Below are 13,371 nucleotides of genomic sequence, written 5' to 3'. Positions count from 1 at the left end.
CTAGAAGGGGAGGTGTGCTGAGCGCGGCGGCCAGCCATAGGAGAGGGTGGTCCTCTTTCGCGTGACCGCCGCTAGGGCAGAACATAGCGCTACCGTCTGGGGCGCCGTCAGCGTTTCCGCGGAGAGAGGCCAATCCGGCTGTCAACGCCTGGCCGGCGGTTTGTAGTTGTGTAGTTTGCAGCGAACTGTTGGCGCGTGCTGTTGATTCATGAGTGATGTGTGCTGGCAAAGATGCCGTCTACCTCAAAGAAAAAAACTGAGCGTTGGTGCTTCGTGTGATTCCGGCTACAGGTCTTGTTCGGAAAAGTGCCCTTTTCCGTGCACCGACTTGCCAAGAACTGTTCTTGAAGTGGGCATGCGCCATTCCGAGGGCTGACAAACCGCTGCTTGCGCAAAGCATTTGCGCAAACAGCGGAATGAATGACAAGAACTCAAAGAAATGAATGACAAAAAAGTCAAAAGAAGAAAGCCTTGTGTGATGTGAGGCAAGCCGTGGAAACCATCAAGTGCATTCTGTTCTACACAATAAAGTTTCTTTACCTAGTAACATGTTGCATTTATTTGTTTGGCCTGAAAAGCCTGAAAAGCGTGCTGGTGTCGATGTAGTCTTCTCGCCCCTAACAAGCTTTCAAAACTATGTTTGCTTGTTAACGCTGATGGCAACAAAAAAAGAAGGATGCGCCAAAAGACATGGGAGCGGTTTGTTGACTGTGAAGAAGGTATAGTCTACTCGCTGCCCTTGAGCTGCGGGAAAAGATATATTGGACAATCGGGTAGATGTCTTAACGATAGGCTCAGGGAGCATAAGAATTTGGTAGGAAAGACATGCCATATCAGGCCACTTGTCAATGCACTGCAGGACTTGCGCATGTGAACCACTTTTCGGGCAGTGCTCCGTAATCGGAAAGGAAAAGGATAAGCTGACACGTGAAGTGATTGAAGTGTACGAAATTGATCGCCAAAAAGACAGTTGTGTGAGTGCTCCCTCTGTGACCCTCTCCACTAAGGAGATAGAATTTTTGAACGGTAACATGTCTTAGGCCGTGTGCAAAATAATGAGTGTTAGGTTTGTTGTAACTTTATCTCGTGTTGGTGCTGTGCCTAATGTTGCTTTCATTGGCTCGAAGTGCGCATATAAGGTTCCTCCTTCAGAGAATAAAGTTTCAGTTGCAGTTCGGCGCTTCGTCCTGTGTTTTCTTCTGTTGTCCCCGTCTTTGTGCGCTGTAGCCTTTAAGATGCAGTACGAACTAGCCCACCAAGCCATACTTGTGAACTGAAAAGCCAATTGAGCCTGAAAAGACTACCGAACGCTGTATTACCATGTATGCCATGGTGTAAATCAAGTTATCTGCTTTCGCACGTAATGAGGCGCACGAATAAAATGATCAGAGCGCATTGGAGCATAACTAAGCCACCAGGGCCGTAACTAAGGGGGGGGGGTTCTGACACCCCCGAATTTTTTTCATGCTTTATTTATTTATTCATTTATTTATCATAGTACCCACAGCGCCCAAGGGCATATCACAGTGGGGGGGGAGAATACAATATTTCGATACAGAATACAGATTCCAACATTTTAACATCACAATAAATGCAATTCACTGTCAACTTACGTAGTGATACATGGGACATACACAATATTAATCGGGTTCATAGTACAGTTTTGTCCTTACAGAACCGCGCGACTACACTACTGGAGACCCAGCAGTGAACTTACTTCATGTGAAGTAATTTCTGCTACTTTAGGAGACAACCAATTCCACTGGCTTATCGTCCTGGGAAAAAATGACATCCTAAATGCGTCAGTCCGGCAGCTTATTTCCTTGATCTTATTGGCATGATGTAATCGCTGCGAAACGTAATCCCGTTTGTGAAAGTATCGCGAGGGGTCCAGACCTGTTCGGTTATGAAATACGTTGTGAAAAAGTTTCAACCTCAGATATTCCCTTCGTTTGTATAGAAGTTCCCAACCAAGCCTTTCTTTTGCTTTTGATACACTGAAATTCCTGGTATAGTCAGAGCAGACAAACCGAACAGCTATGTTCTGAATTCTTTCTAAATTGGACACGTCACTGATCCCACACAGCACAAGCAAAATCTCAGATAGATCGAACGTTAGACATGTACAGTTGAGCCTTGGCCTCAAATGGTAACTTTTTTGCATTTCTGCACAGGAAACCTAGCACACGCCCGTCTTTAATTGTGACGTGATTGATGTGACAGCTCCAGGAAAGGTCCGGTGTGAAATATACACGAAGATGCCTTGCCAAGAATGGAGAACGGCCACGTTCGCTGACGGCGCCCCCAACGACAGCGCCGCCCCACGGCATTCACGCGAATGGCGGCCAACTTTTGCCGCCCGGTCATCACACCTCCCCTTCTAGCCACCCTAGCGAGCGTCGGCGCAGTCGACGCTTGCCAGTGGTTTGCGCGCCCTTTTCCTCCACGGGGCGCGCCGCGACGCATTTGACGCGTAGGCGCGTGGAACGCGTGCCGGCGCTTGCCAGTGGTTGGTGCTTAAGGGCGCGGTCGTGATCACTGGCACGCGCGCTATCTCGGAAGCCAACACAGCGGGCGGCTCGCGTACCCTTCAACGTGCTGCGCTCTCAATGCAAAGCGACTATGCGGAGAGCATCTCTCCCTGGAGCGGCTGTTTTCTCTTACACCAGCGTTTTGTAATTACGCGAGATCGTACACAAAACAGTTGGCTGCCAGCGTCACTTCGTGTAACACTACAATTTGTTGCTATCGCATTCAGTGCTTCGCCCTTGCAGCGAAACTGACTTTCTTGTAATGGGTAGACAGGCACCTCGGCCCAGCATTCTATGTCATGGCTATTCAATTCCTGAGAAGGTGGCCTCCCTTCTCCGCAATGATGCTACGCCGGGCTCCCTCGTGGTTTGCAGAAATAAGTGTGTTGCCTTTTTTTTCAAATCACTACTGCCACCACTTGCAGAAGAGAAATTGAACTTAGCGGACTGATCTATTAAAATAACATGCTTCAAGCACACAACTGCGACTTCTAGTAGTGTGAAATATCAAATTCAATAAAAATGTGATTACCTCTACCACCATACCCAGTGGGGAAATATTTTAAAAGTGCGTGTGCGCTGGAAACTTCAATGAAGCTCTCAATGTATGGCAAATGCTTCTAGAAAGCTATTTTTAGAGCTGTGCGAATAGCAAAATTTTGGGTGCGAAGCGAATTCGAATAATAAAGATTGAGTGCGAATCGAATCGAATAATTTCGAATAATTTTCGAATATTTCTCAAACATTTTTCGAATATTTCGAAGTGAAATTACAGAAAAAGTTGCAGAGAATCCCTAAGTATGTTCTTGTGAGATAGCAACATGAAAGTGTTTCTTTTTGCTAGATTGATGAAGCGCTGGTGGGGTCATATTTCATAGTTGTCTTTCTTATCAAGAATGAGGCAATGTAGAGGCCGAATTGTATTTATGTACATGATTTGGTGCAACCAAAGTGTTGCCGACAACACTTTACACGTGATAGGCAGAGATGCCATTTCCTCAGCCTCTCCTCCTCTTTCAACTTCTGTGGAAGGCCAACTGGTGTGGCAGACAAGGGTGTGCTCCCTTCAAGTCCGGAGTTCCAAATCTGCCTCGTAGACGTAGATATATAAGAACATCTGAAATTTTGGATGCTAAAAACCTTCGGTGTCCGATTTTTCGGACTTCCTGCCCAAATTTCAGGTCCAAAACAGCATTAATTGAGCCCCCAACTCTGCCACATTTTTCATCTCCATATTGGAACCAGCGTTTTCTTGAGTTAATACATTTGCGACCGTAGCGGAGCTTGAAAGGCAGCTTTGCCGCAATACGGGCTTCTGATGAGGTGAAGCATATTGAAAATCTAGGGACTACTTCCAAACGGACGTTGACTGTCTCTTGGCTAAGTTCGACCGTAACGGACCTTGAAAGGCAGCTTTGCCGCAATACGGGGATGTGAGGAGGTGAAGCATATTGAAAAATCTAGGGACCACTTCCAATCCGACGTTGACTGTCTCTTGCCCAAGTTCGACCGTAACGGAGCTTGAAAGGCAGCTTTGCCGCAATACGGGGGTGTGATGAGGTGAAGCGTATTGGAAATCTAGGGATCACTTTCAACCGGACTTTAGTCTCTTGGCTAAGTTCGACCGTAACGGAGCTTGAAAGGCAGCTTTGCCGCAATACGAGAGTGTAATGAGGTGAAGCATATTGAAAATCTGAAGGGGTCACTTTCAACCGGACGTTGACTGCATTTGTCTTTGGGAAGTTCGAATAGTTCGAATAGTAAAATTTCAGTGCGAATCGAATCGAATAGCAAACACTATTCGAAAAATATTCGAAATTTCGAATATTCGCACACCCCTACTATTTTTACAAAAAAAAAATTGACTTCCTAGGGAGAGGACATTTGTTGTGAAGATATCTGGGATGCATTTGTTGTTTTATTGTGCAATTTCATACGGTGCACATCTGCACATCTGCAACAGTGGGAATCTGAAAACAGGAGCGAGTGCAATGCCTTTCAATGAATAGTATCCTACTTCTGAAGAACTCTTTTTGGAACAATTTAACAATGGCAGGTATTTAGAAAATGGAAGGTTACTCTCACCATCTTTCCCAATGGAAAATTTGGCTCACATGCCCAGCAGCATTTTCTGCAGATTGCGAATTCTTTCTAGCCAACATTGATGCATTGCATTGCCCCCCCCCCCCCCTTCCTCATGAAGCCATGTTTCAGCTTTATATAGTGCTTTTACAGTATTAAGAAACCCTTGAAATTTCATTGTCACTGCTAAAGTAAGAACCGCTTCATAGTAACAACAACTTTATTGTATACTTTCAAACTACTCACTTATGTAGAACTCTAGACATGTATTATTGTGCAGTTAGATATGTACATAATTTACAAGTGTGTAGTAGCAGTGATTAATGAGAGAATAATGCAAAGTGAAGAAGCAGAAATAAATGTGGTACATATGGCAGTCAAGTAACAATGAGAAATTCTTGATGCTCCTTCAGTCATCATTCATGTACTTCATCCGTAACTTCTCCTTGATGAGAACTCCTTTAATCAGCTTCTTCCAATTTCCATATATTCTTTTCAGACGTTTCTGGAATGAAAAGCAACACGTAACATGCACAATACTTAATTACCTTAATCCCTTAATTACCTTTCTGTTTTTTTTTTGCAACTCAGCCCTAAGGAACATAAAATACTCAAACCATTGACGAACAGTTTGTTCAACATGAAAAGTAAACTCAAAACAGAAAAAAAAAGAACCTGGGCTACTATATTGTTTCCCATAAGGCACGGGAAAGTACGTGGTGGGAGCTACAACAGTTTTTCAGGTGCCGAGTAGTGTTATTGCCCACTACCATCACCACCCCACAGCTTCTGAAAATGACAGACAATGCAGTCTCACACGCACAAGCTTGTAAATTATAGTGCATAACATGCGAAAACAATCAGGAAGCGCGTCCACTAAACCCATTAACTACAAAACTGCACTAGCTATTTTCCGGACTGCTCTGCCAGGGGCGTAGCCAGGGGGGGGGGGGAGGGTTGGGGGGGGTTCAACCCCCCCTCCCTGAAAATTTTCAATTTTGCTTGCGTATATATACACGCACACATACATACGCACGTACGAACATACATAAAGTACGGTTGAACACCCCCCCCCCCCCCGAAAAAATTTCTGGCTACGCCCCTGTGCTCTGCCTATGCCACGCAGCATGCCTTCTTACGTTCACTGTTATATAGACTTTGACTGCACCACGAAACACACAAATTTGTAGAGTTAAGGAAGTACCCAACACATACCTCTTCTTCACGGTTGCTGATGTTTGCTTGTTCCTCTTCCCAAGCAGCCATCAGTGTATCTTTAAACTCTTCGCACACAACCCATCCGTCAAACCTAGAAAGACGGCAGTCGTTTGGCTTATAGTTTGGTCCTGTCACTCAATGGATGAGTGAAAGAAGCCAAAGGAGAGAGTGGATAGATAGACAGGTTGTTGCTATTCATTTTTCAGCAGGTCAGAACTTGGTGACCAACATGGATGTGAAGAATGAAGACACAATGTTAAGCACTTGGTGTATGTTTGTTATTTCACGCCTCCACCTTGCCTGCTCCGCTAAGAATGAGTTTGCCAAGAGCCGCACTGTCAGGTAGCAGCGCTACAAAACAGTTTCAAACATACTGCTGACACCCTACACATTGCACTTACACTGGGTGGACGCCACGACAGTGACCTTCGAAGCCAACGACAGCAGGAACACAATCGATGTTCAGCTTAGAAGCTACACGAGCCAGCCCAGGAGCTGCATGAGAATTGGCGTAAGTATCCAGTAAGTGGCAGCTACCTGTGTGCACAGCAGGCATAAGAGTTCGTGGGATACAAGACCTATGAAGAATGTGGACATTTCTATAGCCTGGGGACGTAGCCTGGAATCCAGATCTGCAGTCTGCACCAACATATGTGCCCAACGTAGTTCTGTGCTACTGGCTGGAAACAAAAACTAAGTGAGAATACTATTAGCCCCGAGAACGAACACTGGCGGCGCGGCAGTCGCGGCTATGTGACGTCACGGCAAGGACTCGCTTGCTCCGCGGCCGAGGATCGCCTTTTTCTGCGCCCGCCGGGTACCCGCTCTTTCGCGACACGGTGGTGATTACTGCTCATTCTTTTGATGCAAATCACCCAAGGGAGAAGGTAGAAGCTTACACTACTAGCGAAAGTTTAATAAGCTGTAGAAAGTTTGGATAATATAGCTTATAACAGGCAAATTCCCGCCCGAACGGAAGCTTCACCGTGAAATTGGTGATGCACGATAGCAAGACATTCGTTGTTTTCACCGCGTACTCCCAGACATCGGTGCTAAAAAATTTATGCTAATGGTTCTAACTTCATTACAGCGTGGCGTAGACTCCACGGTTAGAACACGCGTCCCGAAGATTACAAATTAAATTAGGACGTTTTCAATTCACTAACTACATAGCGGCTTATCGTACAAGTTATGTATGCCTTTGCAGATTATCTAGGTGATTTGACACAATTGCGCTTTCTGCTACAGAAGACTTTAGATGAATCTGTCTATCGTAAAGAATCACTTAATACATCCGGGGAAATTAAACAGAATAATACTGCCACGCACATAGTGGTTTCAGAAATTCTGAAGTGTCAGTATACTTGGATTATGTAAACATTTCTTCTCAACCCTCGTCTGAGATTATGTGGCCATATACCCTGATTTGCATGAACGGCTAGTCTGATCAACCGCCAGGTCACAAGCGGTAATGTTGAATTCTCGTGAGAGCACTGTTGATAACAATCGTCTGCAAAAACAAACACCTGAAAGTCGAAATGAGCGTTTTGAACTGTTTCGATAGCACTCTCAGTGACGTGGCGCAAGTATTAATTGAATGTCCTTCGCCTTAATGAGCCAACTAATGATCTCACACGTCATGTCCACAAAAAGGTTCATGATGCTCAGGGGTATATCAAACGCAAAAAAAAAAATAAATTATTTTATGAGCTGGCTAGCTAAACTAGTACTTATACTAGTGTAACAACACCGTTGCTACGATGCTGCATGAAGACACAATCAGACAGCAATAAGGAGTTTCCGCAATTAACCTCAACTTTTTTATGTTGTGAAATGAAGCCCTGAAATTATTGTGAGAAAAACGTGAAACTAAACAACATGATGAGTAAGCGAGTACACAAGAAAAACAAACACAACAATTGCGGGAGTATTCTCGGGCGAGGCGCTTTCGAGATATTTTGCGAAGCTCAATACTGCATGCGCTTTCGTAATCGTGCGCGAGGCTTAGCACACCGACAAGAACGCTGTCCGCCGATTGCGGATGCGTCCGATGCAAATAACACTTGTGGAGGCGAAGCCATCATATTTTTTAAAGGAATCGCCCGTTAACAACGCAACCTAATAATGTGAATAAGGTGTGTTGCGTGTCAAGACCCCGACATGACTGTGAGACACGCTGCAGATTATTTTGATTGCCTCGAATTCTTTAACGTGCTCCTGTATCTAAGCAGAGGAATGTTGCTTTTCACACCCGTCGGAATGTAGCTGCTGTCGTCGCGAATCAAACCCATCCCCGAAGTTAGCAGCGCGACACAACAACAAACCTGATCACCCGGGCACCGTTGGGGACTGTGAAAAAAAAAATGCATATGACTTTTTGTCGTTTTACTAGGAACATTATCGATGCTGTTTTCGTCATTCATCTGATGCTTGAGACAGGCAAAAAGCGAACGTAAACAGCAGAACAGCGCACGAAGCAAGTGCGTGATATGCCGGTGCGTCACGGCGGGCGTCGAAGAGTCCTTGCCGTGACATCATCCACGCCTCCCACCAGGCGGCGCCACCCCAACTTCTCGGGGCCAATAGCTTTTTTTATATGCATGCTCGGAATCCTTCTTTGCCAACTGTATTGTCAGTGAAACTTGTAGGCTGATTAGTTCATTAATAGCACGCACAACATTCTTGGCTACTTGCATCGCAATTTTTATTCTGCTCCTTCAAGTTTAAATTTCTCACTTTATAACAACACTCTGATAAGACCCAAGTTGGATCATGTGTCAGCAGTGTGGAACTCGTGTCAAGAAAATTTTATTACTTCTCTTGAACTTGTTCAGAATAATGCCGTTGGCTTAATCTTTTCTAACTGTATATAATTTAACTACAGGCATAACAGCTATGAATACGAATCTCAGTTTTCTATTATTTCCCCTTTTAACACGAAAGTGTTTTATGCCGGGGTCTACCATGGCTCCGCTGACGCATTTCCGTCACGGATATGACGTTGTAAAATATAAAGACTAACATATGGCAAAGAAAAAAACTATATTAAAAAGTTCCGTCACCGGGAGTCGAACTTACGCCCTCTCGATCGCCAGCGCGCAGCGCGAAACGACTTCGCCACAGACGGCATGTTCTTCGTTATGCTAACGGATAGCTATTTATGTACACCATTTGCCGGTGGCGGTACTCGGAGATCGGCGGCACAGCGTGTTTTCGTTATCACTAGCGAGATGGCGCGATGGGCTCGAAGAGCGCGCTTTAAAAGTCGTCCCCCACGCGGATTAGCGCGCGCCTCGACAGGGCGTGGTCGCTCGTGCGGGCTCTTATCTCGTGATCTCCGTGGTTTCTACGTCTTGCGCTCTGCCTGCAAGTTTCCGTTGAGAGCACGAAGGTCACCTCGTTCACCGCAGCGGCCGCTTTTGCGAAAGGAGCGCGCTGCACACGCAGAAATATGTTACAACTGTGACATGTTCGCGCTCATCCTGTGTATGTTCGTTCCGCGTGTCCTTTCTGCTTGAGCAGCGCATTGCAAGTTTTGAGCGGCTTGCCGTTCTTCGCGTAACATTACAATTTGATGCTGTAGCGTTCATTGCTTCGCACTTGGGGCGAAGGAATGCACAACAAACGCTCAACTACGTCTGTGAGGACACGTTTCACTTTCGTGTTATACCGATTCCTATGACAGAGGGATCAGCCATGTTTTTTTTCAAAGAGATATCCCGCTTAATTCTGTACCCGAGAAGTCAAATACACGAGCAAATATGATGATATAGCAGGCTGCAAGCCACTGACCAGAATGCATGTGTGCATCTAAATTGGGCTGTTTCAGATTGGACTTGCTGGACCTTTGATGTTTTTGTTATTAAAACATAGATCTTAAGCTGGGAGTGAAGACGTATGTATTTAACTGTGAGACTGCTTTGAGCCTTGCCATCTTATGTTCCTTGTAGCAACAGAACACTTGCGATACTCATGTTCATTACATCAATATCTGCCTTCAATCTCATGATAGAAGACGCAACTTTACTCGCATCTTCCTGAAAGCAAAGTTATTTTGTTACTAAACTGCGAGCACCTCTCATGCCATGCACAGTCAGCACAAGGAATTGACACAGCACTGACCTCTGAGGTGCACAGTGCCAACAGGGAGCATGCAGCTTTTGAAGAGTTCCACATTGCCCCACTCGTTGCGGGGCACCTTGCCATTGAAGGCAATAGGTGGCATGTATGGCTCAGTCTGCCAATGGCCAAACAGCTCCAGGGGCTGCTCCTTAAGTATCTGCCCAGAAAACTGCATTCACAAAACGTTAGCACACTTTAAATGGATGCACTACTAAAGCATGCTGCAGCACTGTTCCTCTTTTGTCATTACTGCACTGTGTGGCAATATGGGAGCACATGCACCTTCCATAAAGCTGACAAACCTGTGCTGCAAAGAGGCAACATTGGTTTTTGGACAATGTTGCCTTGCCTCAGGGACAAGAAAACCTGCATCTTGTGTCTACTGTTTGGTGTGCATCAAGTGGCACAAATTAACCTTTTGTTGACAGTCAAAGGTACTGCTGTGCCTTAAAGGGACACTAAAGTGAAGCAATAAATTAGTTTAGACTGATAAATTATACTCTGAAAACTCTAGTGTTATTAATTTAACAAACATAGGTTTATTAGTTAATATGAAAATCAATGTTGAAAATCTCATTTTTATATTTGCCGCCGAAATCTCCGATGACGACGTCATGTATTCTAAAGTTTTTATATATTTTGGCCATATTGGCTCAATGAAATTACCTGAAACTCAGTATGTTAAGTCTCTATTCTCTCAGAAGACAATGCAGTTCACTTTTACCGATTAGAAACTACACAGGCCATGGTAGATGCCACCAAAATCTATGACGTCACGATGACAGGTGCGGGAACTGCAAGTTGATGTCACCACCCGCATTTTTTTTGCACATATTCTCACTTACCAAGCATCTTCTCGCAGCAAGCATGGTGTTTTTGGTACCATGAAAGAGTAATTTACTAACACCAGAAAAATCGTTTTCTCTTTAGTCTCCCTTCAAGTATACATGTTAGTCGTGCTTTATTTATATCTAGATATCCAGCTTACAGTTTTAAACAGACAGATCTCCATACCTTGTCGTACTTTGGCCTGGCCTTGACAATTTTGTATGGCTGCTCCTTGATGCGCACCATGCGTGCTTCTCGAAGCCACGTTTCCCTTGAGCGCAGTGTGTGAATGCACTCCCTTGCATAAACAGGCTCTCCTCGTACAAATCCAAGAGTCGGGGCATCTGGCGGATAGATGGCTTCGAATTTCAGCAGGTGACGCTTTAAGGCATACAGAGGATGGTTCTTGAACCTGCATGGGACACGAAGAACACGTTATGCTTCCTAACATCTCTCTACAGAAGTATACATGAACAAATTGATGACAAATCATTCAGTATATTACTGCCTGACATGGAAACACAAGGCAAAGAACGAGAGCTTCTCAGCTACAATGGCAAGGTGTCCACAAAAAGTCTATAGTCTATAACTTGACTACTGCTTACATATACTGGCCCTCTGAGCAACAACTGAAGCCCACATTGCAGCTCATAAATGGTGTGAAAGTAAACCTGTTTAAGTTCTGGGGCCACATGAATAACTAATCACTTTTAGTGATAATTCTATGTCAGGCAGCGACACCATCACTGCCTCAATGTAACAACGATGTTGATACTATAAGAATGCAGCTGCATACATTTAGTTAATGAAAAGGTGAGGATTACAACTACGCCTGTAACAAGCACTTCTAAAGAGAAAATTCTATTGATTTATACGAGATGAAACTGAAAGCAGCATCTGTGATAAATCAATATAGAAATTTTCACTGAGATTTTATATATGAGGTGTTCCCAGGTGACCCAAGGAAGGCATATGCATGGCTCTTATAGATTATGTCAGTTTTATTTGATCAGACTCCTACAATACTACAAAAAAATGAAGTATTTCTACCAGACAAGTACCTAGGTTTCATTCAGGTATAAGTGAAAATTTTAGATTTCACTTAAAGTATTTAGATTTAAAAAATTAGCAGAGCTATGGCTTATAGCTCTGCTGTGTTCCTGTGGCTTTGCATTGAGGCAAGTTTTGCACGAACGATATTCTCAGCTGAGTGGAGCTTTAAGGTATTTGACAGTATTTTTAAACAGCACAAAACCAAGGGCGAACTTACTCAGCAATGCTTGCAGGCATTGGCTGCCGTTGAAGCTTGGACTGTATTTGGGTATTTTCCACACGCTCTCGCTCACAGTCGGTGGGACTGAAAGGCTTAAGGACTCTTCCCACCATTTTGGATCGATCCTCTTCTTTTTGACCGATGTTAACCAACCTGAGGCGTATTTCCTCGTAATGTCTTTCACCTTGTTGCTGTTATCAAAGCTGACAATGTAGTACAACGGTTCTCGAATGTTGCTCTCCGTTATGCTGCCAACTGATCCATGAACTACATCAACTGCAATCCATTTTGAATCCTTTGGAGTAAACACTTCGACCCAGTGTTCAATACTGTCGTTTATGTCTTGTGCAAGTCTATGTGCATTTTCTTCTGCAGTCTTTCCTTTCTTCCCAGACTTCTTGGCTGATGAATCATCGTGAACCTTTTTCTTGCCTGGTGCCTTCTTCGGCTTCGCAACTTCGAAGTCACTGTCCACCTCATCAGATTCGCTGGGCACCCTTTGAGCCTTTTTTTTGCTAGGAGCTTCGATCTCCGGGTTTCCTTCCGGAGCTTTTCTTCCGGGTTTTACGTCAGTCTTCAACAGCTGCACAGCGTCGAGAGGCACGGGATACAGGGACATGCAGAAACGAGCTTCAATCTGCAGGCACCTTACAATGACCAGAAATAGAAATGCATAATCTCTCGCATTTTGAACCACCTTGGTTGTTAATGCCACTGTAAGGTCGTCGTGCAGGGCACGACAACTGGTGTGTGGGCCTAACTTGCACACAAATATTTTGGTGAACAGCCTAGACATGCGCTCGACATCCAGAAGCGTGACTGTTTTCCCAGCGTAAGCCATGAATTCAGAAGGAAGCAAAGAAAGCACAACACCGTGCAGAGTCCTGGTCCAGCATAAGGCTGTTCAGCTTCAGGACCGTGCGCCAGGAGACAGAGAAGATGCACCTTGTGTTTCAAAACATGGACTTCCTTGCGCACCCTGTTAATCCGGCGCCTCATCTCTGCTACTGGATCAAACTTGGCTTTCTTGCGCCTTCCAGTCATCACGGGCCTCCTTTAGTGTGATTGTGATTCCATTTTCAGGAACAACTGGTGCATAGCTATCAAGATCTGCTCCTTCGGGAACTTCCTCCCAATCAGATTCACTCGAGCTCTCATTTTTCTCAACCTTTGTTCTTTGTGGCATGGTTTTCTTATTTTTTATGTGTTGTTTCTCTACCTCTGGCAACGTTACTTTTGCTGTGGCTTTTGCTTGGGTTTCCATCATGTGGCTAGTTTTGCCAGCTTTCTTACTGCTTTTACCAGATGACACTGAAG

General features: G+C 44.7%; 1 protein-coding gene across 1 annotated transcript; it reads right to left on the bottom strand.

Annotated features, from left to right (window-relative positions):
• Positions 1 to 4,882: 4,882 nt before the first annotated feature.
• On the bottom strand, positions 4,883 to 12,913 carry LOC119386564 (DNA repair protein complementing XP-C cells homolog). Its single transcript, XM_037653847.2, is given in 7 exon segments — positions 4,883 to 5,118; positions 5,829 to 5,922; positions 6,233 to 6,326; positions 9,954 to 10,122; positions 10,968 to 11,193; positions 12,052 to 12,124; positions 12,127 to 12,913. Coding segments are annotated over 7 exon segments (1,521 nt in total). The 5' UTR covers positions 12,896 to 12,913; the 3' UTR covers positions 4,883 to 5,022.
• Between the last annotated feature and the right edge of the window lie 458 nt (positions 12,914 to 13,371).

The sequence above is a fragment of the Rhipicephalus sanguineus genome, chromosome 3, assembly GCF_013339695.2.
Source record: "Rhipicephalus sanguineus isolate Rsan-2018 chromosome 3, BIME_Rsan_1.4, whole genome shotgun sequence".
Lineage (NCBI taxonomy): Eukaryota > Metazoa > Arthropoda > Arachnida > Ixodida > Ixodidae > Rhipicephalus > Rhipicephalus sanguineus.
The sequence above is the reverse complement of the archived record's forward strand: the minus strand, read 5'-3'. Positions and strand labels throughout refer to the sequence as shown.